The following is a 27,679-nucleotide window of genomic DNA, read 5'->3' as shown; positions in this document are numbered from 1 at the left end:
TTCGTCAGCGCCGGCGTCTGCAGGCCTGTGATCACCCCGCTCATTACCTCGGTGCGGCGCCTCCCGCCTCGCGCTCGCAATCAAGCGCTAATTACACCCGCCCGGGGGCCGGGGGGCCGGGGGAGCCGGGGTCCGGGGTCCGGGGCTGCGAACTGGGGACCGGGGCTCCGGGGGAGTCGGGGTCCGGGGCTGCGAACTGGGGGCCGGGGGGCCCGGGGAGCCGGGGTCCGGGGCTGCGAACTGGGGGCCGGGGGGCCGGGGGAGCCGGGGTCCGGGGCTGCAAACTGGGGGGCGGGGGGCCCGGGGAGCCGGGGTCTGGGGTCCGGGGCTGCGAACTGGGGGCCGGGGGTCTGGGCCGCAAGAAGGATCCAGTACTTTGCCGGGCGCGGTGGGGTCTGGGTCTGGGGTCCTAGGGGCTCCGGGTGTGAGTCGCGACGCAGGGGCTGGGGTAGGCGCTCAGGTCGATCCGGGGTCCCGGGCCCGGGGTCAGAGGCTTAGGGTCTGGGGCTGACAGTGGGGGCTGACGGGGTCTGGGGCGGGTGGTGGGGAGTGGGGACCGAGGGCGGGTCGCGGTCCGGGGTCAGGGCAGGGGACCAGGTGGAGCGGGCCGTGACGGACCGCGGGGACCCCGGAGGTGGCCGGGGCCGGGGCGCGAGTCTGGGTGCGGTGAGGGCGCGAGGTGTGTCCCGGATTCTGGGACACAGGACGAGGCTGGGTCCAGGGTCCAGGGACCGGGCCGGGGACCCGTTGGGTCCTGAGGATCCGCGCAGGCCTTGGGGATCTGGGGGCGGGACCAGGGGCGGAGGCCGCGGGGTCTGGGGCGGAGCCTGGAGGCGGGGCCAGGGGCAGAGGGCGTGGCCGGCCTCTGGAGCCTTGGCCCTGGATGGGGTCAGGGTCTGTGGCCCCCGCCCGGGCCGCGTGTCCTTACCCGAGCGAGGCGGCGGTTCGGCAGAGGTGCAGGGGCGCCAGGCCCTCGGCGCTGAGCAGGTCGGGGTCGGCGCTGTGCTGCAGCAGCAGCTGGGCGCAGGCCGTGTGGCCCCCCAGGCAGGCCTCGTGCAGGGCTCCCTGGCCACCGGGGCTGGCGTCGGGGTCCGCGCCGCGGCTGAGCAGGTGGCTCACGCAGGCCGTGTGGCCGCGGGCCGCAGCGATGCACAGAGGCGTGGTGAGCTCACGCTTGTACTCCAGGGTCCAGAGGCCTGGGGGAGAGGAGAGGTACAGTGAGTGGGGGACCGGTGGGGGGGCCGTGTCCCTTAAGGCCCAGCTAGCGTGAAACCATCTCTTAGAAGTAGCTACCGGGTGGACACGTAGGTACATAAAGAAAGATAGACGGTACAGAGGTATGTAAAGACGCAGACGGTTGGGACCAAGAACCCCAGTGAGTTCCAGCTAGAGGCACAGATCTAGCTAGGCGCACAGAGAGAGAAGAGAAGACAAGAGAAGAGAAGAGGAGAAGGGCCATCTCCCACCCTAGGGTGACAGGTGCAAAGACAAAGGCAGAGGGGCAGAGAGAGATCTCCAGGAAAACTGAAGTGGAGGAAGAGGGGAGGAGAGTCTCACAGGCCCAGGAGAGGGAGATGAAGACCCAGGAGGGAGAAAAGGAATAAAAAGAAGGTTAATAGGGTCTGGAGGGAGTGGACCGTATTGAGAAGCAAGAGGGGTCTTGCCAAATAGGGGGGCGACTGAGGACGAGGCGAGGAATTGAGGAATGGAGAGCCGGCCAAGTAGGTGGATGGTGGGAGAACGTAAGCCAGGAGTTCACATTTCCCAGGCTCTGAATTAGGGACAGCCTGAGGGAGGAAAGCGAGCTGTGGATTTTTCTGGAATCCAGCTCTCTCTCGTTGAACCCCAAACTTATCCCTTTATCATTAGCGGGAGAAGACAGTCGGTGAAACAAACTGACCCCCTGCACCAAGGTTGCTCAAGGAAAGGCCTTAGAAAGTTTAGTCCTCTTGGAAGCCACTGGGTTTCAGAAGCTCCCTTTGATGCGCTGTCCACATTCAGCACCATTCTGGTTTGTTTCTTTGCGCCTTTTAGGGTTGTGTGTGTGCGTGTGCGCGTGTGTGTATAGGGTTGCTCTTTCTTGACGGATGAATGGAGCAGGTGCTACACATTGTACTTCTCTGAAAACTTTGGGCTTTCAAAAGGCCCATGGAAGGTTGTTAGCGGCCAGGAGCGCTTGTGGAAATGGGGGAAGCAGTCCCTGGTGAATACACTTCAAGGGACAGGATTTCACATGGCAGGAATGCCTTCTGATAATGATGGAAGAATCGATACCATGGCTGTAATGAGCGGCAGAGGAGACCCTTTTCACAGGCCACCTCCTTCCTGGGACCCATGCTGAGCAGGTTTTGAAAGACCACTCATAATTACCTACCTGCATGTGGTGCAGGGTTCCAGCCTGCCCTGTGTCCCCGAGGCCCAGCCCGAAGGTTGTTGCACACTTAGGTGGGGGATGTGCCTGTCATCCCGGCAGTGGATGGTGGTGGCCAGCTGGGCCCTGGCACGTGGGCCCGCACGGGTTTGGTCTGCCCTTCCCAGTGAAGACCGGGCGTGATTCGGAGGGGGATAGATGCATATGGTCCCTGATGGTAACGGTGGGCTACATTCCTGCTCCTGGTTCTGACTGGACTCGTTTTCCTGAGCTGGGAAGTCTACTTCCTGGGCCAGGGAGGGCAAGGAAGGGGGGGAGCGCCCAGACTCCATCCTCTGGGGCACACCAAGTTCCCAGCCCAACTCCACCCACCCCAGCAGCTCCCTTCACCCACCCCTGGATTCCTGAGTCTTCCCAAGGACTGAAGGAAGGAGTCTGGGCTGGGCGTTGAGCTCAGCCGGAGCTTGAAGCCAGCACCTCCGTCCGGGTCCTGGGAGATGGTGGTAGGCTTCCACTTTCTTGAAGGTCTTCAAGAAAACCCGAGTTCTGAGGCAGCTGTGTGGACCACAGAGCCTGAATTAGCTGCCTATACCGCCCGCTCCCCGGTCCTGGTTCTGCCACCGGGAGGAACGTGGACACAGGCTTCTCCCCACGTGGCACATCCCTCCAAACGTCAGGTCCTCATGCCAACGCTGTCCTTGGACTGCGGCTGGCATTCCTTCCTGGGTGCACCGAGGTACTGGGGGGCTGGCCCTGTGAACCTGCTGGTGTACTTCCGTCCCCATGACTCCCTTCAGGGGGGGCTGGGATTGGCCACCAGGAAGTTCTCATGTGGGAGAGGGTGCTGTTCGCAAGCCGTGTTTGGTCATCTCTGCTGCGTGGTCAGCTGCAAGGAGCGTCGAGTGGCTGAGCCCAGGGAGCATGGACAGCCGCAGCCCTGAGTGCCACCCACCCTCTCTTCCCGGTCCGCACGGAGGCCGTAGGCCAGCACTGGCACTCAGGGCTGCCCCATCCACGGTGACAGCTCACCGCCTTCTCCGTCAGCCTGCCCTGACTTTCTGTTGTGTGGGCGTGCCACACCATAGAAACCCAGCAGAACTCAGAGGTGGAAAGATTAAGGGAGAAAAAAGGAAGACGCCATTGGATTCAGACCATTGGTTAACATCAACACTTCTTTGAAACTGCAACGTTTGAGTGTGGTTGAGTGTGTCCAGGGCTGGGTGGTACGTAATTAAAAAAATTAGCATGAATCGAGCATTCAACAATTCACCGAGCCCTCCCCGACCCCGTAAGTAGACTTCCTAGCTCAGGAGGACGAGTATAGCCCTTTGGCCGTGTTTTGGGTTTATTTCCCTCTCCCTGTGTGGGGTATAAACAAGACCGTGTCCGTTCTTTGGAAACTGACCTTCCGCATTCTTTGCCTGCCGGAGCCCACAGGTCAGACACATGGGACACGGGACGCTGGCCGTTGGCCCACCGACCGCAGCGTCTCAAATCCTCTTAGTCTGGCAGAACTGTTGTGCCAACGCGTGAACCCTCGTGGTAAATGTGTTGCATCTGGACCCCCTGGGAAAAAGGTGCCCTAGGCGGAGTGCCAGCCGAGAAGGCCCTGGCAACAGCCTGGTGGTCAGGAAGTCTCATCATCCCGAGTGGGGTAAAGGGGTGTCTTTCTCCTTGGGGGGGGGGTCTCTTGCCGGCCCAGCACATAGCAGTGTTCAGGCTACAAGAATGCACTCAGACATACGACTTAGGGACCTCTGATTTCTTCTCCTCCCTCCCCCGTTCTCCGGCTCCCTTGGGTTCCGGGCAGAGCACCTGCTAAGGGCTCTCCCTCTGCTGATGCTGGCTGTGCCCCAGCCACCCTGCTGTAGCTGTGGTGCTCACAGGTTCCTAGAAGGCCCTCAAGCTGAGCTACAAGCCAGGGGACAGCTCCGGGAGCACTCGGACGCGAGGCGTTCCTTCTCCGTCTCCTGCCTCCCCGGATTGCAGGTGCAGGCACTGGTAGACGAGCACCCAAACCGATGCCCTCTTTGAAAGACAAGAGACGCTTCCAGCATCAGATGGGCACTTCTTACCATCCTTTTGGCCTTTCTAATTTGATTTCTCGCATCTCAGAAACCAGATGTCACTTATAAACATCCTTTGCTCGAGTGTGTGAAATGTGGCGGCCCCGTGAGCGGTCTACACCCTGGACTTACATGTCCAGCGGAGTGTTAGTGGCTCCTGAAAAACAACTAGCCGAGCTTTAAAGGAAAAGGGGTACCTGACAGTCCGAACGTGGCTGGGGATTTCACCTGCCACTCCATCTCATCCTTCTTGATCTCGAACACCACATTGGCATCCTGGAAGAACTCGTTCATGAGCAGCTCAAGACGGCTCAGGTCTCCCGTGACCAAGGCAGCATGGTACTCGAGCACTGGGGACCCGGCTCTAGCTTGAAGCTCTTCCTCCATCTTCTGAAAGATGTGAAGCTCTCCCCTAACCGGCTCTGGCCATCTCTCCATTGCCAGGCTGCTGATTTCAGAAGAGTTCTTCAGGAAGGGGAAAGATGGTCCTATGGAGTGTGAGCTATTTCTATTGTCATTACTCAATTGTTATCCAGTTGGGGCTCGGTGGCAGTGTATTTATAACTCCTGCGGGCTCCGCTGTGATCACGGTTACTTGATATGATCAGCATCGTGTGACCACCGGGATGACAGTGTGCTCAGCCAGCGCCTTGTGGTTATATAGATTCGACTCCCGGAGAGCGACACATCCATTTATCTCCAAGACAGCTCTGCACCCAAGGGCGGACACCCTCAAGTGGGCGGGGCTTCTCTCTCCTGCTCTATAGGATGTCTTCTTCCTTTTGACCTATCACTTTCTCTGCTGAGGTGAACAAGGGTCGGTGGATGTGTGCCCCGAGGGCTGTGTCAGCCCTGAGCACGTTTGAAGGAGGCCCAGCTGGACGCTACAAAAGACTAGGCTCTAGGCAAGCGTCCCTGCGTGGGTGGCTTCATAGGGCACACCAGAGATTCCCAGAGGCATCATCTGGTGTCCCTGGTGGCCTGCGAGTCTCTTCCAGTTGTTCAGGACTGACCCCCTTGCCGCAGACAGGAAATGCCACAGTTTTCTGGTTTTTAAATGAATGGTAATAGCTTTTTGTTAGTAGCTTCGTAATTACTCGTTGAAGTTTTAGTGAAGGGCTTTATTTTCTCGCCTAAAAATTAATGAAATCATTTTTTCTTATAATGTAGGTGAGACGCAGTTCTTACATCTTTTTTTTTTCTTACTCTTGTTTTTTCCCTCCTACTAGGAAGTTAGAATGGGCCACTGTCGTTGAGTGGTGCCATCCTTCGCCATCACTGTGTGAGTTATAATAAAACCCTGTGACCAGAGGCTCGAGGGAGGACGGAAGCTCAGGAGGGTGCTGTCCGGATGGGCAAAGCGGAAGCGGTGGGACACATGCCCAGGACAGTTACACACACAGGGGTCCCGAGGGAGGGGTAATAACAGCAACCACCATCCAGTGGGCCCAGCGTTGGACACACACCCGTGGGGTCGAGTCGCTACGTGGATCCTGAAGCTGTAAACACCACAGAGACAACAGGACTTCTTTCGTACTGTTTTCCGCAGTGGTTGTACCAATTAGCCTTCCTACCAACAGTGCACAAGGTTTGCTTTTTCTTCACATCTTCGCCAACACTTGTTGTTTCTTGTGTTTTTGATTTTCGCCATTCTGACAAGTGTGAAGTGACATCTCTTTGCGGTTTTTTTTGTTGTTTGCGTTTCCCAATGATTAGCGATGTTGAGCATTTTTTCATACGTTTGTTGGCCATCTGAATGTCTTCTTTGAGAAAATGTCTACCCAGGTCCTCTGCTCATTTTTAATTGGATTATTATTACTGTTTACTTGGTGTGGAGTTATCTAAGTTCTTCATATATTTTAGATATTAACCCCTTATTGGATGTGTCATTTGCAAATACCTTCTTCCATTCAGCATGTTGCCCTTTTGTTTGTTGATGCTTTCTTTTGCTCAGCAGAAGATTTTTATTTTGGTGTAATCCCAGTAGCTTAATTTTGCTTTTGTTTCCCTTGCCAAAGGACACATATCTAGAAAAATGTTGCTATGATTGATATCAAAGAAATTACTGCCTATGTCTTCTTCTAGGAATTTCATGGTTTCAGGTCTCACATTTAGGTCTTTCATTCATTTTGAGTTTATTTTTGTGTTTCATATAAGAAAGTGGTGCAGTTTCATTGTTTTGCATGTAGCTGCCCAGTTTTCCCAATACCATTTGTTAGAGACTGTCTTTTTCTCATTGGATGTTTTTGCCTCCTTTGTGGAAGATTAATACTCTGTATAAGCATGGGTTTATTTCTGGACTCTGTATTCAGTTCCATTGATCTATGTATCTGTTTTTGTGTCATTACCATACTGTTTTGATTACTACAGTTTTCTAGTATATCTTGAAATCTGGGAGTGTGATATCTCCACTCTAGCTTTGTTCTGTTTCTTTTTTTTTTTTAATTTAATTTAATTAAAATTTTTTTTAATGTTTCTTTATTTTTGACAGAGAGAGAGACAGAGCATGAGTGGGGCAGGGACAGAGAGAGAGGGAGACACAGAATCCGAAGCAGGCTCCAGGCTCTGAGCTATCAGCACAAAGCCCGACACGGGGCTCAAACTCACAGACCGTGAGATCATGACCTGAGCCAAAGTCGGCTGCTCAACCAACTGAGCCACCCATGCACCCCGCCTTGTTCTTTTTCAAGACTTGCTTGGCTATTTAGGGTGTGTGTGTGTGTGTGTGTGTGTGTGTGATTCTCTGTACATTTTAGGATTATTTGTGCTAGTTCTGTAAAAAAAATGTTGTTGGTATAGGAATTGCATTAAATCTGTAGACCGCTTTGGGTGGTGTGGACATTTCAGCTGCATTGGTTCTTCCAGTCCATGAGAATGGATCCGTGAGGGCTCCTTAAAACCTCATTTCACATGTTTTAAAGTTCACTTCCCTTGTATCCAGCAGCAGCAGCAGCAAAGACAGAATCAATGTCATCAGTGGAGCAGCAGCGATTTTTTTCAACGGTCCCCTCTGTGCCTAAAACTCTGCTGGGTGCTATAGACAGTGCAGTGGTAAGGAATATATAGACCATGTTTGCAAGGAATGGAGAGTTTTCATTGGACACAAGAGGCACGTGCATGCAGAAAATGATGAAAGGCGACACTACGCGACCATTTCCCTTATCAACTACACGCTGGAATAAAGCCAATCACTCTCCCCACTTCATCTACCTACCATGACGTTGCTCTGTCAGTTTCAGTGCCATATTAATTCTTCAGATTTTTCATTTCTCTAAGCTTAGTCATGTTGCCATGTTATTTTTCTCAGACTGATTGTGATTAGTTCATTTCTAAAGGACTTATTCATATACAACTATAATATGACCCAACTTGTACTTCACTTTAAACTGAAGAATTCCTTTGTTCCTGATATATTTTGTCATGGGTTATTTTTAAAGGGATGGGAAAACTGGAGGTGAGTGCAGGGATAAGAGCCATTCTGGCCCGTATCCTATGCTAAATTTAGCTTTCCATGCGTTATATTTGTCAACAGTGCCCTAAATATCCAAGCTTGATTTCAGTGGCTAGGGAGTAGTAGTCCAGAAACAGACGTGGTTCTTTATGAGAGCTTCAAAAATAGCTCATGGGAGACAGCATTGGTTTTACAAGTAGGACATGTAGATTGTTTCAGGAGAATGCCAGAGGTGCCTTAAAAAAACAATAGCCATATGTGTGATTATTACATTGAAAAACAAAATAGGACAAAGTAAGAACCAAAGACCCCACTGGTACCTGTAAACAAATTCATTCGTTCATCTATTCATTCAATAAACATTTGTGGAATATTATGCTCTACGGTGTGTCGTTCAGTTTTGGGGATACAGAGACAAAAAATACAATAATGCTGCCCCCGAGAACCACACAGGAAAAAGCAGTGACCACAAGACCCCAACCCACAGGAGTTCTTTAGTCTTTCCTTCCCACTAGCTGAACAATGTCCTTTAGTTACAGGTGAACAACACTTTTCCTGACCCAATGTTGGGCTCCTTCTTGCTCACTGTAGTTCTGTCCATCCACACCTCGCTTGGGTCAGGCCATTCTAATTTCATTTTTGTTGTCTTCGCCCTACTCAGCTTAATCAAGCATGGGCTTGAAGATGCCACTCAAACCTTACCTCCTCTGCCTGTTTCAGTCCATATGAAAAACTCAGCTTCTTCTAAGAATGACTTTGTGTATGATGTTGCTGAGCAAGTATCGAAATCCTGGAGGAATTGTGGTACAACAGAAGGACCAGAAAGACCGGAGTTTTAGTTTTCAAATAAGTAAAGAATTTGATTTGCCAAAGTCTGAAGTGACATCAGTGTTGGGCAAGATCTCTAAAGATGAAAATGGTTTGGGTACATTTAGAAAAGGGAGTGGGGGTACTTGGAACTCTGTGGGTCACTACGAACAAGTCAGGTTGGACAAAATCATTTTCCTTGGTGACATGGTTATTTCATTAATATGTAGACGGCACATCGGCATGGGTCATGTTTCAACCTGCCATGGAAGGTTTCCTGAAAACCTTTTAGAGGAGGTGGACAAAATGTGGGTCTTCTTTTAGGAAAGTCCTGCTAAAAACTCCAGCTGGAGAAGTAATACACTGCCTTCAGAGCAGTGGTTCCAGTCTTGACTGTAAAATGGAACCACCTGGAAAGCGTTAAAAAGATGTGGATGCCTGGATCCCTTCCTGAGAGACTCTGGTGTCAGGGGTTGGGGGGTGCAGCCTGGAAATCAGGTCTGTCTGTTAGACCCGCCCACCCTCACCCCACAGGTGCTTCCAATGTGCAGCCAAGGTTTTCAGTCTGATCCTGTACAATACATGCTTATGGATGATTTGGGTGAACATTCAGGAGGGTGGATTTCATAGTGTTGGGTGACATGCAGCCTGATGTAATCACAATTCCAAAAGATCTCAACAGGCCAGAGCAATGGGCCCGATTCAATCGGTGCCGCACGGCAACATTAAAACCCCAGGCATGTAGGATCCTGTTGTCCTTGTGGGTCAAGTGGCTGAGACTGCCGCACACCCTTGGGGGCTCCTGTTTGTGGCACTAGAGGGTGCTTTTTCTTGTTTTTAAGGCCAGAGGTTAGTGGTGCTGTTGTCGATGTTTGTACGCAAATTTAGGCGACATAAATGCAGCAAATATTTGACATTATTTTAAACCATTCAGAGCATCTTGGTGCAGAGTACCTTGTGTCGGTCAGGTGTCAGGTTGAGTTTCCTTCCTCCTTGAGACCCTGGGCTTTGTAGGACCTGGACTCCCCCCCTGGAACCCTGGGGGGTGGGAACCTGTGCTTTCTTGACCTCTCTGTTTGCTCAGACTGTATATGGTCTGTCCTGCCCCCATACTGGGGCATAAAATTTGCTCCTGAATTATTATTTTTTTTGTTGGTTTGTTTGCCATCCCACTAACAGCATCACTTGGTGAGACTGGCGACTCTCCTGAAGATACGAAGTGTCCATCACCACGTGCACAATCTTACCCCACCTCTCTCCTCTGTCTCCATTTCTTCTGTCTCTGGCACAACCACTAAAGTCCCCCACCTGCCCCCTTCACTGTGGCTCCACCCATTCTCAGGCCCTGCGGTTTCAGCTTCTACTCCAGGGACCTGGTCCAGGAAATTCTTCTGAACAAATATGGCGCCCTTCTTGAAAGAGAGGGATTCTGGTGAAAATAACTTTCGCCAAATCGGTGTACTTACCAGTTTCAGTCCTTCAGAAGAACTGGCAAACTTCACTTGTATCTGTGGACCATTTCAGAGAACTAAGCAAATTTAATTGTGGTGGACTTTTATTGCATACGGTGGAGAAAACTTGGGAAAAGAAGGACAAAAATCCAAATAGGAGTGGATACCCAGCTTCTATCTCAATGACTCAGTGAATGGACCAAATCTCTCTAACAACTATCCAGGTAGTCAACTGGATTTGAATATGATTTTGCAAAGAATATTTTCTGGGACTTAAATTATAAATGTAAAATTTTGTCCATAGAAGACACAAAAACTGGCTCTCTATATAGAGTCTTAACGTGTAGATAGCAATGAGAGGGAGTTTTTGCCTCAGGATCACATGAGCTGAAGAAGTGAAATCCACCTTGAAATTATAATGAGATATACATATGGTAGTGCTTGAATGAATGGTAATTATTATTTTCAAGTAACATCAGGATCTTTACATCCTGCCATTGAATTGATGAAGGATCTTCTTTTCTTCAGAAGTGTCTGAGGATGAGCCCTGCTGGTACTCGGTGGAAGAATCTAGCTGAGCCTGAAATGTGGGTTTCATTACAGGGTCAGGCTGTTTCTCCAGGACAGCGACTTTCCATGTGTTCAGGCCCCAGGGTAGAGTTTCCCAGGCTGCAAGATACCCTGCCATTTCCTCATGTTCCTGGAGAGACCCAAATGTGTAGATTCTTTCCTGGGCCATTGGGCAAATGTCTGCTTCCTTCTGAGGTCAAGTGTCCAAATAAATGGGCAAGCTAGGGCAGCAAGTAATTTCCCATGTGGCCATCGTGGGATTCTGAGCACTCTCTCAAATATGCCAATGTATATTGTTAGCCTGGTCAATTTCATACTTCCTACATGAGTTGTTTCTATAAATGGCCACGTACTAAATCCGATCAGACCCTAGGATACTCACATTTACTACCGCTTGGCCAATAGCTAAGGTCTTTCTCTCGCTGTAAATCATTTTTATCTTGTTTTGGTCCTCACTCTCTCCATTTAATTTTAAAGGCCACTCCTCCTTCATCCCCACTCCCTGTAGCTTTTTCAAATAAAAAAAAAGTTTTTAGAATAATAAGCTGGGTGGGTGTGTATGACTCTGCTTCTAAGAGCACATTCACCCATCTACCAGAGTTCGTCACACAGACATTAATATAAAAAATGTTAAAATACCTCAACCTTTTCTCTGAATAACAATGTTAGCACAGCACACCTCATTTAACAAAACATTAAAACATCTTACTTCTTCAGATCAAGTGTATCTATTAATAATGACTTAAATTGTCTGTACTGATTTCACATTATTAAGAAATCTCATTCTCATCCTGTGGAAGCACACAATATGGTGGTGGGGGGAACACCCCGCTAACCTATTTTCCTGACATTGCTACCCAACGTGGATAGTGCAAAACAACAAAGTCGCTTCTCATTATGAATGCGATCTCATCCAAAGGTCAAGTGCTGCTTTCATCCATAGCCCAGGAGGGCTTTTTTTGGAAGCTCAGAAACAAAGGTGCCCTTGAGTGGGGCATACCCACTGTGGAACAGAGCAGCCAGATCCTTGGCATGCACAACCACGAGTAAATAGCCCTGGAAGGACGTTTATAGACTCTCGGGACGTTGCTGGAAAGCATATTATCGAAGCTTTCCCTGATAAAGGTGACGAAGTTTCTTTATGACTGTCATGGGGATTTAATTACATGATAAAATAGCAGCTCCTGCCTCTTGAGACAAATTGCATGTTAAGACTGATTGTTTTTTATGAACCTCACACAGGGAGCAAGATACTTCTCTCTTGAAGTTGCTTTGATCTGCTCGTTATGTCCTGTCACCCTTCATATCCCTTCTAGAAACGAGGACTTTACTGGTCCTGCAGTTGTGGAGGGAGGGCTCCTGGTGAGCTCACGTGGGTGCTTTGCAGCCCTGCGTGGAGCAGAGCAGGGCCAGTTTTGTCTGATGGTTTAAAGTTGGCTTTACTTATTTTTCTGTTGGTGAGAAATGAGAACTTTGGGCTTCCAACAGAAAGATGGGGGAAAAGACGTTATCAGAAATGTAAAGGACTATTAAAAACATATGCAATATACACTTTTATTAATTTCAAAGCAAGTTAAAATAACAAGATTTTTAAAACGACAGATTTTGGAGAAGTTTGGTGAATCCGATGCTTCTTCATTTACAGGTGGAAAGATACACTTCTGTGCAATTTGGAAATATTCTACGGAGGCAAAGAGTAGAAGTCCTTGCCTCTGGGAAGTGTTGTGCTTGGTGGGAGAGACAGGTGAGACAACCAGCAACTAGTGAGGGGGACGAGATCACTGCTAGAGGCACAGGTCCGATGGGGAGAATGCATCACGCAGAGCATTAGGGTGACAGGAAGTAGGGATGGAAGAGGCTGGCTCCACAGGTGGCATTGGAGCAAAGCACAGAGGTTGTTGAGGGACCAGGATGGCTCATGTCCCCTGGAGGGTGTCTCTTTCCTTCCCTTGACCTCTGGTGGGGGTGAGGAGCTGTACCCTATTATTTTTGGCTGAACCAGAGCCAAGGTGTAGCCTCAGGACTGTGTTAGATAGGGCCGTGGGTGTAACCGGGAAGGGAGGGCCTGGCAAGAGGGGCATGTGGGTAGGAAAGGGGCCTACGGGTTGGAGCTGAAGTAAGTGGCAGGGACGAGACCTTTGGTGGACATAGAGATGGGTTGCCCAGACCCCACTGTGAGGGAGGACTTGTCGTCCCAGATGGCAACCAACTCCTTCAGGGTTTGCCTCAGCTGCAGAGAGCTGCCTCATCCCAAAATACATCTCCTGAGGCTGCCAGATCCCAAGATCCATCAGGTGTGGGGAGAGGTCCTGCCATCTTGACCCAGTGTGGGAAAACTGGGAGAGGGTCTCAGCTCTAGAGCTCCCCTAGGGCTGGCCATGCATGGCACTGTGGGGCCTGTGTCACAGAGTGGCTTCCCCTCTGCCAGTCTGATATTCTTTCTTTCTTCACAGGGGTTCATGCCCAGCAGACATCCTGTGAGGCCAACTCTACTCAGTGTCAGACCGTGAGCCCCTGAGGCTCCTGGGCCACCAGGAAAGATGAGTAGATGTGTCGTCAGAGCAGGATAGGACAGGAGAGCAGAGAGATGGCCTGCCCAAGAGCCAAGAAGGGTATGAGGGATTGATGGTGTCATTGGGGTGTGGTTTGGACCAGAGTTTCTCAAACACCTTGAGGTGAAGGACTGGGGATTTTTGTTTGTTTGTTTCAATTTGCCATGGACTGAGTCTTTGTAAAGAAACAATTAAAATTAATTACAAGAAAAAAATACAATGGGAAAAAAGCCCAGTAATCACACACTGTTGCATTCATTGTCAAGTTGCTGTCAAAGTTTTTGAAAGCTAACTGTCAATTTCCATGGCAAACACTTGACAGACCATCACCTGCCTCCCACCGTGCTCTGAGTAGTGCTGTTAGCTGTTATCTATCACTCACTGGAGTACAAGGTGGATAAAAGGATGCCGGGAGAAGAGGCAGGGTAAGTTAGCTCATGGCACAACTTTCAGGCCCTTGAGCACATGCTATACAATTTGAACTGGAAGCTGTTCGACGGGGATCATCAGACTTTTTCTGTAAAATGCCAGATAATAAATATCGTAGCTTTTGTGGGTCTTTGTGGCAACGACTCCGCTCTGCCCTGATAGCGTGAAAATCGTCATTGATGATATGTAAATGAATGAGCACGGCCGTGTTCCAATAATACTATAAAGAAACAGGCAGCCAGCCCTCAGGCTCTAGTTTTCTGACCTTTGTGGTAGAAGTAGGGAGCCACTGCAGGATTAGAGGAAGGGGAGAGACGTGCACCTCTGAATAGGAAACTGTCATTGCATCCTTTTCTCTGTGTGCCGTGCCAGCTCTCACTCCAGTGAACCTGCTCTTTACTCTTAAGGCAAACTTGACTCAACAAAAGTCAGCGGAGCAGGCAGGTTCCCGGGCACACAGTTGATTTATTTCTCTTACCTACATCCTGCTTCTGGTTTGCTGAACTTTTGAATCTGTAAACTTATGTCTTTCATCAAATTTGGGAACTGTTTGGTAACTATTTCTCTAAATATTTTTTTTCTGGCAGACACTTGGCAGACCACTACCTGCCTGCCACCGTGCTCTGAGTAGTGCTCTTAGCTTCACTGTCTTCCTTCCTTCTTTTTTTCTTGGACTCCAGTTGGATATGTGAGTCCTTCTAAATTGCCCCCGTTCTTTTTATTTTTTACCATTTTGCTTTCTGTTCTTCAAATCGGATACTTTCTATTGATCTATTTTCTGATCGATGGACTTTCTTCAGTCATCTTGGATCTACTGTGAAGTCCATTGTTGACTAGAACAAGGCCAACTCTAGCTTCAAGGGAGGTGGGAACATCGTCTTGCCTCAGGGACTCAATTAGTAAAGAAGGAGGCACCTTCTTGGGACCGGTCTCTTCACCTCCATCTTTCTTATGTAAAAGAGTTTTTGTTTTGTTTTTCAAATTAGAGGATCTCCTTCCCTTGCTGACTGCATCCCCACTGCCTTTCTGGATAAGTGTAAACACCTATGTCTAGGATTTGTGACCTCACACAATACTATCAGCCTACTCGCCTGGAGTCCCTCCCTCTGCTCTGGTATACACACTCTCATATTTAGATGGGTCCCTCTTCCTTGCACAAGGTGGCATAGGACAAGGTGGCTCCATGTTGAGCAAACTGTCTTTATTTTGATTGCCTTCCTTTCAATCACAGCCTGGTAGGAACATGTTCATCTATCAAGGGCCAACCCAAGAGGATTTTAGTGTCCTCCATATGCTATTTGCTGTGTTAATGTTATGTGCCTACTGTGTGCCAGGATCTGGTATCTAGGACAAACAAACCCAGTCCAGGTTCATACCCAGTTGCTGAATCTGGTATCGGAAGATGATGGACGATAGGACGGGGAAGTAGAACCAGGCTACAGTTGCCACTTCCAACGAGTGCCTTAGGGTGATTTTTCCTGAGCAGAGCACACCGTTGCAGGAACCATCATCATCCTGGGAAGGAGAAAAGCCTGTTCGCTCTCGTCCTCATTCCCTTTTTGTTCTTTTGAAACTCTCCAGTGTGCTTGGGAGTGATGCTAATAGAACTATGTCATCAGCATACATTATTTCCTTATTAGCCTGTTTCTCAATTTTGATGCTGAAAATATCCTGATTTAGCCTAATTGCAATTTCACCGTGTTCCACAGGCAGTGACAATTCATACTGGGGGAGGGGGCCAGCTGAGACATGACCCTGTAGGATTTTTCTCCCTGCCCCGTCTGCTGTGAAGCTGGACCATTAGCTCTAAGACATGCATCTCATCTCGTAGTGATTCGACCTGCTTCTGGGAAAGAAAAGAGCCTCGGGTGTGTATCTGGTTGAAAGCAAATAAATACCTTTATTCTGGGTGGTGGGAGATATTTTTCTGTATCTGAAGCAAAGGCTGATGCTGGAGCCATTTCATTCCTAAATAATTTAACTATATTCAAAGATAATCCGATGTTATTGTAGGAAAGTGTATTTCTAATAAATTCCACTTGATCTGGGTGAATCAATTCAGGCAGCACGTAATTGAGTCTGTTAGCAAGGACTTTAGCAAGAATTTTGCAATCAGTGTTAATTAAGAAGATGGGACAATAATTTGTGCATAATTCCGGATCTTTCCCTGGCTTGTGAATCAAAGTAATAAGAGCAGTGCTCCGGCTGGTGGTGGGATAGTGTCATTAGGTGCTGATTTATAAGTACTTAGAAAGGTTTAATTTCATTTTGCTTCGAGCAGGGTCTCCCTGCCCCCACCTTCTCTGCTCAGGGTGTGCAGCCGAGATGGCTGAACGCTTTCGTCCCTATCCTTCCCTGTCACTGCTGACCTCCTGCTTCTCATTTCTTTTTTTCTTCTGCAGCCGAGCACCCCACTCATTCATCCATGTTTTTTCTTAATGCTCTTATTTGCATTATTTGAAGCCAGGGACTCCATGCTATTGATGTGTGTGTGTGTGTGTGTGTGTGTGTGGAAGGTAAAGTCAAAGGGTTGTACACAACTTCAGTGGGGAAATTTTTTCATGGATCTTCCTGCAAAATGTGTCTGGCTGGGGGGAGGCATCAACAATCAACAGCCCTTGATTAAAAGTCAGGAAACATCCTGGTTTACACACTGAGGCTAACTGGCTATTGACCAGTCAAAGAACAAATGTGAGCCTCGGTGTCCCCATCTGTAAAATGCGGCTATGGCACGAACTACAGGCATCAAGAAGGACCAGGAAGAGCATTAGATTCACACTTTCTACAAGCTGGGGGACCCCAGGGATGAAATTCAACTTCTTAGAGTCTCGTTTCCCTCAGTGGGGTAAGTGGGAAAGACCAGCCCTTGGGAAATACATACCTCATGAAGGTCCTCATTATCTGTGATTCCTCTCTCTCTGCCTCCACTTAGGTCTGGTTCCAGTTGTAACATGTTCTGGTTTGGGAATGTATTCTCTCTAACAGTTAGAACAAGACAGGCTCTATTCCAGCTCGCTGCTTATTTGGTGCATTCAAGTTCATAAACCAGTCTCCCACCAGCCTTCCAGGAAATCCCTTCCCTCGCCGGTTGGCGTGGAGTGAGCCATCCCTTTGAAAGCAGGGCCTGGTCTGCACAGGCCTCGGTTAGGACGCACCGCACTTCGAAGGCAATGGAGTGTTGTTAATCTCCTCCAGAAGCACAGGTCATTGCTCTGGAAACCTTGGTTAGCCCAACTTATAAAGACCTAAGAGATGGCCTGACCAATCCCATTGTTTTTTTAAATGACGATATTAAGGGGCACCTGGGTGGCTCAGTCCGTTAAGGATCTGACTCTTGATTTTGACTCAGGTCATGACCTCACAGCTTGTGGGTTCGGGCCCCTCGTCAGGCTCTGTGCTGACAGCGCAGAGCCTGCTCGGGATTCTCTCTCTCCCTCTCTCTCTCCCCCTCTCCCGTGCTCTCCGTCTCTCAACATAAATAAATGAACTTAAAAAAAATGAGCATATTAAGGTTCAGAGAGATGGACTGACAAGTTCAAGATCACACGAGCAGTGGTGGAGCAAGGCAAGAGCCCGGGTCACCTCAGTGTTAGTCTCTTGCCGCTCCCAACATCATGTCTCAGGGCCCCCAGCCGTGTGCATGCTCCTGTCATTAGTTCGAATATGACTCCTATAAGGGAGGGGCTGTGCTCATTTACCAGACATGTGGCCATTCGGTTTTCCCTGGGTGACATCCTCCTCCACGCATAGGGAAGGAGCGGTGGATGCGGCCCTCATGTGATGACAGACTCAGTGTCAAGCCCGTCGGGGGTGCTGGTTGGATGAGAGGTTGAATTCCCCTAACAGACCCCACCTTGACGTGTATGCACATGCCTAGCACACGTTCCCCACCCTCATTCCCCACCTATACATGCTGCTGGGCGCGATCTCTTAATAAACACCCAATTAGTATTTCTTTAACTTGCCTCCAGATGCTTAAATACCATTACCCCAAACACAACATAATGCCTCCAGTTTTCTATTTCAATCAAGAATTCAAGTAGCATCTTGACTTGTATATAATGTATCAGCAGCAAAATCATGGAATGCTGACATCCTTAATAATAGCAATTAGTAATCAGTTGTTTCTTAAGTAGTTTGATTACGCCAGTTACCAAATTGTACAGTTGATGCATTTGGGGGCAAGAAGGGTCTCGCTACCCCGCCCCCCAGCCAGTCTTTCTTCCTTCCCGTGTTCTCCGTGGTTAGGGAGCTCATAGGCATTGAAAAAATGCAAGGGTAGATAGCACGACCGTCACTAATATTAAACAGTAAAGACTTGGTTTTAGCAGAAAGTAGAATTAAATATTTCTTTGGGGGAAGACTAACCCCAATAGTATCTGTGGGAAAGCAGTCTGTGCCCGCCCACCTTAATGTCAGCAAAGGAGCTCGGCCTGTCCCTGGTGGTGCCAGGCACGACACTCAAAATTTGGGCTCCTTCTCAGTGCAAGGACCTTATACTAGGCTCTGGATACCAAGTGTCAGGCAAGGTTCTCACTCCTAAGGAGTTGCTTTGAAGTCTGAAATATTTGGGGCGTATAACAATTAGCCCAGCAAGGCCAGGGGTTTCAATAACTAATGGAGACTGAGGGCATTATGCCGTCGTGGAGCGATGGAGAGGCTGTGGGCCAGGTGAGCAGGGGTGGCCTTCCAGCGAAGGCTGTCCCCTATGTAGGGTCTGGAAGGAAGGGGTGGCCTAGGGGAGCAGAGGAGGTCCTCATGTGGCTCAGAATTTGGGTGCAGCCCTGGTGGCATGCTTCCTTTTGGAATGGGGCAGATGGCACAGATAGGGGAGCTGATTATGGGGGAGCTGTGTGCTCGGTCCTGTGTAGCTAATCAGGGGAGCAGGTGGCTATGTGAGGACACAGGTGCATTGTGTTCAGGGGGATCCCAGTTGATGATCATTCCCCCGCCTCTCTGCGGGCTGTGCGGGGAGGATCCATTCTGCACTTTGCCCCACGATCGGCCGGGGCTAAGCTGTTCCGTTCCCCTGATTTTTGTCCTTCTCAAGAGGGGACACGTGCACCTGGGGAGACTTCTGAGAAAAAGCTGTACCCACCATTTTCTCAGTTGGTGTCTCTTAGTCCTCATGCGTTTATTGTGACAGACGTAGAGGCATCAAAATAAATTATTATTATTATTTTTCTGTTCCATTTGGTGGAATAACAGGTTCACAGAGCCACAAACATGGGGATTTCACTGACAGCTACAAGGTCCTGGCGTGTTCATACTGACAAGCAGAGAACAATGATTACTTTTTCTTAGTTTTGCCAATTGTCGTCTTGGAACGATGCTCAAAAACCTGCCAACCAAGGTTGTCCTTGGGGTGGAAAGTTTCCCCATCTTCCTCAGATGCTTTGGCCAGCATGCTGCATGGCTCCTGTGTCTCCGGGGCCTGGGTGGGCATTCCTGGCCCACCCCTGCTGGTTTCAGCCCTGTCTTCCGTTTTCTTCCTTCTCTCGAGGATTTAAAATTTTCACAGTATTCATTCCCGGTATGGGCTGCATTTCAAGGTATTGCCATAGGTTCTGGCCACTCTTCAAGCATCCTAAACACCTACATATTTGAATCCAAACAGCTCTCGTTCCCACCAAGGATGGCCCCCAAGGACTCACAGTTACCTGGAGAAAGAGCCCAATTGCTCCTGTGCTCAGCAAAAAGGAACCCGTGCGCCATTTTAGGCTGTGACCATGAATCTTTGGGATCGCGGCCTCAGAGAAGCATGGAGATGGCCGGGACCTCAACGCAGCTCCAAGCTGGCGTTTCCCAAAAAGCGTCTACAAACTACCAATTTCCCTAGTGGCAAAACCACACAGAGCTTTTCACATACCATTGGGCCAATCCCTGAGCGTGTGATTCAACAAGGATCATCTCTCAAGCTCATTCCACCGTGGACTTCTGTTTGGGAAGCCTTAATCGCATCTCATGTACTAGCTAATACGTAAAGGCACTGGCCCAGAAAGGGAAAGCTACTTTCCTACGGTCACACAGCTCGTTGGTGGCAGAGCTCAAGCTTCCCTCTGGAGTGTCCCACCCCATGGCGGGAGCTTCTCCAGACTCCTGATAAGCACCCCGTGGAGAGGGCTTCGAGCCTGGGAGGCGGTCACGCGCATTACTTCTGTTTACATTCTCCACTCTCCACACTGCCAGGCACGCAGCACAGGCTCAGCACCTCATGACAGTCAGGTCCCTCTGTTTTCGGTCTCGGTCGGTGACACTAGCTTCTACTTGTCACCAAGACCTACCCATGGACCCACCATGCAGTTCTCCTGTTTGTCATCTATCTTTGCGTTTATCCTGCTCTCTTGGTTTAGACCCTTGTAATCTGCCACCTGGAAACTGCCTTCAGTCACCTCTTAAGTAGGCTCGCCTCCCCTTGTTTCCTTCAAACGCTGCTTTTACATCGTGTCTGGAGTGATACACGGAACACAGGTCTGAGCATGTTGCACTCTCTGCCCTCAGGTTCAAGGCCAGCCTGCCTTCCCTATGATAGAGTCACTGGCAGCAAGATGTGCCTTGGGGTCACACGCTGAATCATTCAGTGTGTGATCGTCTTGAAATGAAAACAGCCCGGAACTCACCCAAGTCCTTAAAACGTGTCACGAGCAATGGACTGTTCTTGCCCCTTTGAATGGTGCCGTTTGGTGGAGAGAAGTATATACGTATATGGTATAGAATGGAGGGGGTTCATCGTGGGAAAGAATGACACTCGTCTGACGCAAATTTCATTGCTTTCAAGTGTTCAGCCAAGTCGGGGTGGGGAGGGGACAGTGAAGACTGTGCAGGGCAGTTAGTAATGTGAAAGGAATGCTCTTTGAAACTGGGGATTGCGAATACACAGCTCCCCAAGCAGCTGGGATGGCTTGGGAAGGCGCATGTGGAAAGGGGGCACTTGTCTTTAAGCATGGCAGAAAACAGTGTGACCATCGGTGTAACAAAGGTAGGCAGGGTTCAGGGAGACCAATTAGAGGTGGCCACGGTCAAAGTGGGACTCCCCGTCCCCGGGAGCTGAGCCTTCGGTGTAAAGATGAAGCCAGATTATAGCAGAGATCTGGCAAGGAGGGGACGCCTGGGAGCAGGTACCCAGCCTTCCCTGTGCTTCTAGCACCTTCCATTAGCTGCGCCCAAGAGGAGTCAGAGAGCACGCGGCAGATGATGTGGTTCATAATGTCAGCCTCGGGGCAGGTCGAGTGCAGGGCAGCTCTGAGGGCAAATGCAAAACACAGAGCTCAAAGCTCCTGGACCCGAACAGCAGGTGGTGACCACAAGGTCCCCTCCCTGCACCCCAGGGCAGTCTCCTGCACCGGTGAGTGTAATGGGCGCTGGCTTGCTGAGGCTGCAGGACCTGTCTATGCAACGCTAAGGTCGGAGCAAAAGTGTGTTGTTCTTTGGGCTCGTGGCTCCTGGGCCTCGCTCTGGCCCTGATCATGGCCTTAGATAGCAGGAAAACCAAGGAAAAGGGGACGTAGGAGATAGTTTCTCCCTAAAGCGCAAAGCAGCTTGCTCAAGTCTCCAGTGAGACGCAGCACCAGAATTACACGGCACCCATGTCACGAGGGAGTGGATGGGTGGTCACCGCCTCGCGTTCCAAAACGGATCTCCTTCTTCACCCCATGACAGCCCCACTGGCTGGCACCAATGTCCCACACATGCTCCCTTTCGGCATACCTCCTGCATGTGCGAGCATGTGTCTGTGCGGGCGTGTGTGCCCGTGGATGTGAGCACGTGCACAGGTACATGCGCGTGCAGGCACACGCGTGTGTTGGGAGCGACTCTGTCTAGTGCGTGGAGAAAAGCCTCGTACACCTCGCAGGGGCCAAGTGCATGTGACAAGTTAGAACACAGCACCATGCAATTAGAGTAAATCTTGCATGAGGGAAAATATTCTCATGCGTTATACACGGAAGTTCCATGAAATGACGGAAAAAAATACAAAGAAATGGGGAGAGTGCGCCCCAGGTCCTGAATAGACAAGTCACGTGGGAAGGGGTCTACGAAGAAAGACAAAACCCTACGGATAAGACTTTGTCCTGAGCGGTAAAGAAAGGATAGGCAGGCGGGCTGTGGACGTGACCAGGGCACACTTGTGTTGGTGGCTTAAGGATAGATATTCGTCACCAGCAATGCTCAGGGTGCAGCGGGACACCCTCACCGGCAGGGGGAATAGACACCCTTTCAGGAAATACTTCGGTGATTTTTCTGTCCTTCTTCCAGTAATACCGCTCCCAGGAATTTATTTTAAGGATATACCCTGAATAAGAAAAAAGCCATCCGGAGGCTACTGAAGATGCCAGTTACAGCATTATTGACAGTAGTGAAAACGGAAACAAATATTCCCCTCTTGTAGGCATTTGGTTTAAGCATTTTGGGATTCATCACCTCAATAGGTGATCGAAATTCAGAAGGCTATGCAGCGCCGTGGCAAATACTTTAGATATGGTAACTCAACAGAGCAGAAGGGTCGGGGAAATTTACACATGCAAAGTCAGGGCAAAACTGAAAACAGGTGCCTTGTGAGCACGGGGGGTGCCATGGATTACTTTTCCTCTTTCTAAGTCCTTTGAATCGTGTGCTAACGGATGCACAACAACACACACAGACACGCACAGTGTGCGCAGCGTGTGTGTATAAACAGGAACCAGGCGACCAAGCACCGCTCATGTGCCTTTTTCAAGCCCAGCCCTCCCACGCGCTCAAGAGGCGGAGTTTAGTTTCAGATGCACTGAGGTTACCTACGAGCACACGGTGGGGTGGGGGGCGGCTGGGCCGAGGGGTCTTTCGTCCAGTTCTATCACCGCGTCCACGTGCCTCACTTCAGCACAGACCAAGTGGCTCACTCTCTCCTCATCCCTGGCGTCCAGGGCAGACTTTAATCTCGTCACTAAATCTGAGTTGAGCGGGTGATCGGGAAGGCCATCAGGGTTGGACGTTGTCGTGCGGTTTGCGCATTGACCAGACTTCTCTTCTTCTCAACTGAGTCCAACGGTAACAGCTGTTTTCGCAGAGGACTGTGGGTGTTGCTATAAATAGAACAAACCTGGCTCCATTGCAGCTGCTGGGGAGGGCCAGTGGCTGACAGCCTCTTCCTTCACGGGGTGCTGGGAATCCGTCTTCCCTGAGGGCCTCAGTTAAGGGTTATTCTAGAGGTGGGGCAGTAGACTTGTTGGTAAGTGGGGGAAGAGGGAAAAGGGACGTTATTTTATTTTATTTTTATTTCTAAATATAATTTACCGTCAAGTTGGCTAACATACAGTGTATACAGCGCGCTCTTGGTTTTGGGGTAGATTCCCGTGATTCATTGCTTACATGCAACGCCCAGTGCTCATCCTGACAAGTGCAAAGGGACACTATTTTAAAAGAGAGCTCTCGTAGGTCCTGTTGAACAGCGTCTTCTTTTAGCAGGAGTGAGATTCTGTCCTGAAACTGGTTGAAAGGAGAAGCGGTAGCGGGCGCTCTGCTTTCCTTCTTCCCTTGAACATGGATATGATGTGTGGAGACGTGGCCGCCATCTTAACAGCCAGGGGGCAGTCATGAGACGAAGGAACCCCTGAGGGGAAGGGAACAGGAGGGAAAGAGATGGCTTCTCGATGACATTTCTGAACCTTTGCCTCAGCTCTGGGCCGCCAACCACCAGACTTTCTGTCTTGATTCCTTACGCGCTCTTCATGAGTGGCTTGCGGCTGAAAGCGTAGGTAGTGTGTTCTCTCTACCTTTAAAGTCACGGACATGTCCCGATAGTCTAAACAGATGGGACAGAGGTGGCTCAGCCTGTAATAAAGACTGTGGATGAACCCCCTGAGCCTTCTGGTCTTTGGCAATTGAACTCTTGCCTTCCACGATAAAATCTCACTGTATGTTGAGTGAGCAGCTCAACCACGGAGCAGTGGCATCGTGGGCTGGGGTCCTCAATGAGCAAGGAGCCACGGCCACTCAAGGGACTGCCATCCAGTGTCACAGGGACTGAAAAAATGGGCCCTGATGGAGACGTCTTGGGAATCCCTGGCAATGGACTTTGCCCAGAAGTGAGATCTTCACTCAGCGGATCAGCCTCGGGTTCAGATGTCTGACCCAAGTCACAGAGAGTGTGGTTGGCCCCTGGCTCCTTCTTCAGCCCAAGAATTGTGGGTTTTTGAGAGAGACTTTTGAACCTGAATCTCCAAGCACAGATGCTTGGCAGCCTCAAACGCCTTACATTTAGAAAAAAATTTAACACCAGGGCCGTTTGTGTTAATACAAAGTGAAGGAAGGTAGCGGCCAGAGAGAAATTACTGGAATTTGGGTGAGGCGATTTAAAGAAAAAAACCCGAGAATTATTAGAGATTGCTATCAAACTTCAAATCAGAAGGGAGGTAAAAATGAAGCACTCGTTAGGCAGATAATACGATGACAAAGCTCAAAATACGGCACTCTCTGATCTTAATTACCACGCTGTCTGCTGGGTGTTTAATCAGTAGCACATACACTATGCTAATTATTCGGGCTAATTTTGTTATAATGCAATTCTTTATCAACCCCGCCATGTATAAATTAGGAATTGAAATGTAACTAACACAAATTGTATTTAAGGCAACACGAATTTCTTTATTTCAGTGTGAACTCTTCTAATCTCGCTTTATCTCTCCTTTTTTGATTAGCCCATGTGGCCCACCCCCTCCACTGCCCACCCTGCCTCAGTGCCCCACAGCCTGACGTTATTTGAGGAGGAAGGAGCCCAGAACCAATACTGCCCCCTTCACTTCTTGGAAACCTTATACGTGACTACCTCCTTCAGTGATTGTCCTTGAAAGGTGCAGAATGTGTTTAAGGAATCAGTGGTAGACAGATCCTGGCTTTCTCTGGATCAGATAAAGGTCGCTCCGTTGTTCTAGTTTAATGTTTAAATAAGCATCAGAGGGCACCACAATTCACGTATTTTCAGTGATATACTGTATGTGACTTAGGTCAGTTTGTTTACAAATGTGTTTGGTTGGGAACTAATAACACAGGTCCTCACAGAAAAGCACAAACATTATCTGGAGATTTCCACGTCATGCGGGTCTGCATCCAAATGAGGTCAGGCTCGTGCAGAAGTTGGACGGTGCAGAGCCCCCCTGGCATGCCTTCAGAGACCGCCAGCCATAGAACTTGAAACAAAAAAAATCGGCTTTTGGTTTTGGCTTGGTTTGTAATTCTTTTGCAGCAAAATAACAATGCTTAATAAGTAAAGGGATGCAGTTTGGGTGCCATTTGGTCTCAGCACCGTGTGAGGGTTGAACGTCAGCGAGGCTAGGTTGCCAGTGGAGGGTCACGGTCTGGGAGAAACGTTGGGCCCCAAATACTCAGACCTCCTTGCGAACTCAGGGTAAGCGACAGGCACTGGGCATATCCAGATGCATTCAAAGTGACCCTGACACGGATGCGCTTCTGAGACTGATTTCTCCTTTGAGCCTGAAATGCCCCCGCTATTTCCTGAAGTTCTAGAGAGCCGCTCCTCTGACATGCGTGTTCCCCACATTAGGTCCCCACCTCCCTTGGTTCATACCTCACCTTTCAATCCAGCTGTGGATGCTCCCAGCTCGGGGTTGCCCTGGGGCCCCCTCCAGGCCATGCCACCGTCCGTCTCCCATTCCGTTCTGTTCTCTCTCAGGTGCCTGCAGCCTGACTCCACGGTCTCCGGCAACGCAGATGCCTCTCCCTGTGGTCAGAAGCCTTTTAATTTGGCTGAAGTTTCCTCTGTATCCCTTTCTAATGGGTTTTTCATAGCTTTTCGGGCTCGATGGTTTCAACCAGGACATTTGTGTGAATGTATTTACCGTGGTGTGGCGGGACTGGCTTGCCCATCAACCTACTGGGCCACGGGGAGCCACTTTGTAAAGTGGCATTGTTATGTGGTCTTTATGGGCAGCTCTTTGTGCAAGGGGAAAACAGAGGGCTCTTTCATTCCCTTTGTGTTTTCGAAGGCTTGAAACAACGCAATGGGATATGGGCACAAACGAGATGTGATGAAAGCCATTTACAACTTTTGCGAGGGTTTTTTTTTTTTTTTTTTCCTGTTGGGGCATGATTTATGATGGCACAAAAATGGGGTTATACAATTGGAGATGCAGACGTTTCCATTAATGTAACTCTCAAAGACAAAATAACAAACAAACGAGTTTCATTCAATAAACACTTTTTGAGCCCTGGCGTCTGCCAGGCACTTCTCGATGTGCTGGGAGTCTAGGGGACTATATACTCCACACTGATGATATTGTTCGTGACACACACCAGGCACTCGTCTAAAGGTGTTGCATGTATAAACTCGTTTTCCCTTTGCAACAGTCTTGCACGGCAGGGGCTACCATTATCACCACCCGGCAGAGGAGGAAACCGAGTAGTGAGACAATTTTCTTGGAGTCCCGTTGTGGCTAAGTGGCAAAGCTAAGGTGCAAATATGTGCGGTCTACGGGTGCTTCTTCTTTTTTTAAAAATTTTTTTGAGGTTTATTTATTTTGAGAGACAGAGTGGAGGAGGGGCAGAGAGGGGGGGGGGGGAGAGAGAGAATCCCAGGCAGGCTCCATGCTGACAGCAGGGTGTGGGGCTTGAACTCATGAACCATGAGATCATGACCTGAGCTGAAAGCAAGAGTCAGACGCTTCACTGACTGAACCACCCAGGCGCCCCGTCTAGGTGTGTTTCTTAAAACTCCCTGGTCGAGCATCTTGGCTGTCTGACCCCCTCCCTGCAGACCCCATTCTGCTCTCTTGTAGTCTGTTTCTCCCTCATCTTTCCTTTCTGTTCTTTGGTCTTTTTTCCAGATGGAGTCTTGGGAGAAAAAATGAGGAAACAGCGGGAGGGAAGCAGAAATACACAAGGGCAAGGCAGGGACCAGGAGTATTGGGGGAACTTTGGGAGAAGAAGGTCTAGGAGCAAGTATCATGTATGTGAGAAGGGGATGAAGAGAGGCATCATTTAAAGAAAAAAGAAAAAAAGGCAAAATCTTTGGTTGCCAGATGGTGTTCCCCTAAGCAAGAGACTGGACCACCAGGATCACAGCTTATTAAGTCTCACAGCTAATTATGTGCATCAGTGTCATTGGCCGGGTGACAGTGATGCATCTGTCAAGCATAATGATGGCAAGTGAAAAGTTTGCCCTCCGAGAAGTAAGTGTGAAAATCAACCTGATGGAAAGCGGACAGTGTAAAGTCACTTTGAGGGCGCGGAAGGGCAGTTTGAGACAGTAATCTGCTTTCAAATTTTAACTCCTCCCATCTCAGATAATCTTAGACATGAAGGAAAAAGGAGAAAAATGGAGAAGATCTGTCAGTGGTTGAACTTAGGGCAGAATGCATCACGAGGGCAAAAAGTTTGAGCGATTCCTGCGACAAGTCGAGCAGGCAAGACTGGGGACGGGCTGGCCAGCTCATGGTGGGCGTGAGTGGAAGGGAACGCAGAGAAGGAGCCCTGGGGTGATCCTGCCTCAGCATGTTCGGAGAGGGGCCCTGAGAACAAGAGTGCACCCAGAACACCAGTGTCTCACGTCACCCTCTGTTCCTGATGCCCGGCACCTGTGGGCAGAGTGGCTTCTCAGGAGGACAGTCATGCCTGCTTCAGAAACGCTTCCCACATCAACCATTTCAAACTAGGAACAATGCAGATGTCATCCACAGTAGAACAGACAGATAACATGTGGTGTATTCCTGAAAGGGACATGTAGAGTAACGAGGGAGGATACTCCACAGTTATTTGGGACAAGCGCTTGACTCTCACAACCATAATGCTGAGTAAATGAAAGTTGCCAGATATAAAAGAACAAATACATGGGACACCATTTACATAAAATTTGGAAATAGGCAAAGGTAAACTATACAGATGGAAATTAAGACAGTGATTGCTTTTTCTTAAAAAAATGGTTTTTTTTTAGTGTTTATTATTTATTTTTGAGAGAGAAAGAGAGAGAGAGAGAGAGAGAGAGAGAGAGAGAG

General features: G+C 49.4%; 1 protein-coding gene across 1 annotated transcript in view; it reads right to left on the bottom strand.

Annotated features, from left to right (window-relative positions):
* ASB18 (ankyrin repeat and SOCS box containing 18) overlaps nt 1–27,679 on the bottom strand; it is a 73,367-nt gene that overhangs the window by 35,911 nt on the left and 9,777 nt on the right. The window contains exons 6-8 of the mRNA XM_049614465.1: nt 22,481–22,701; nt 4,635–4,779; nt 929–1,196 (exon numbers count right to left, since the gene is read on the bottom strand). Of these exons, the coding sequence (XP_049470422.1) occupies nt 929–1,196; nt 4,635–4,779; nt 22,481–22,701 (634 nt within the window). The remainder of the gene's footprint in view (nt 1–928; nt 1,197–4,634; nt 4,780–22,480; nt 22,702–27,679) is intronic.

This window comes from Panthera uncia, assembly GCF_023721935.1.
Source record: "Panthera uncia isolate 11264 chromosome C1 unlocalized genomic scaffold, Puncia_PCG_1.0 HiC_scaffold_3, whole genome shotgun sequence".
Taxonomy (NCBI): domain Eukaryota; kingdom Metazoa; phylum Chordata; class Mammalia; order Carnivora; family Felidae; genus Panthera; species Panthera uncia.
The sequence above is the reverse complement of the archived record's forward strand: the minus strand, read 5'-3'. Positions and strand labels throughout refer to the sequence as shown.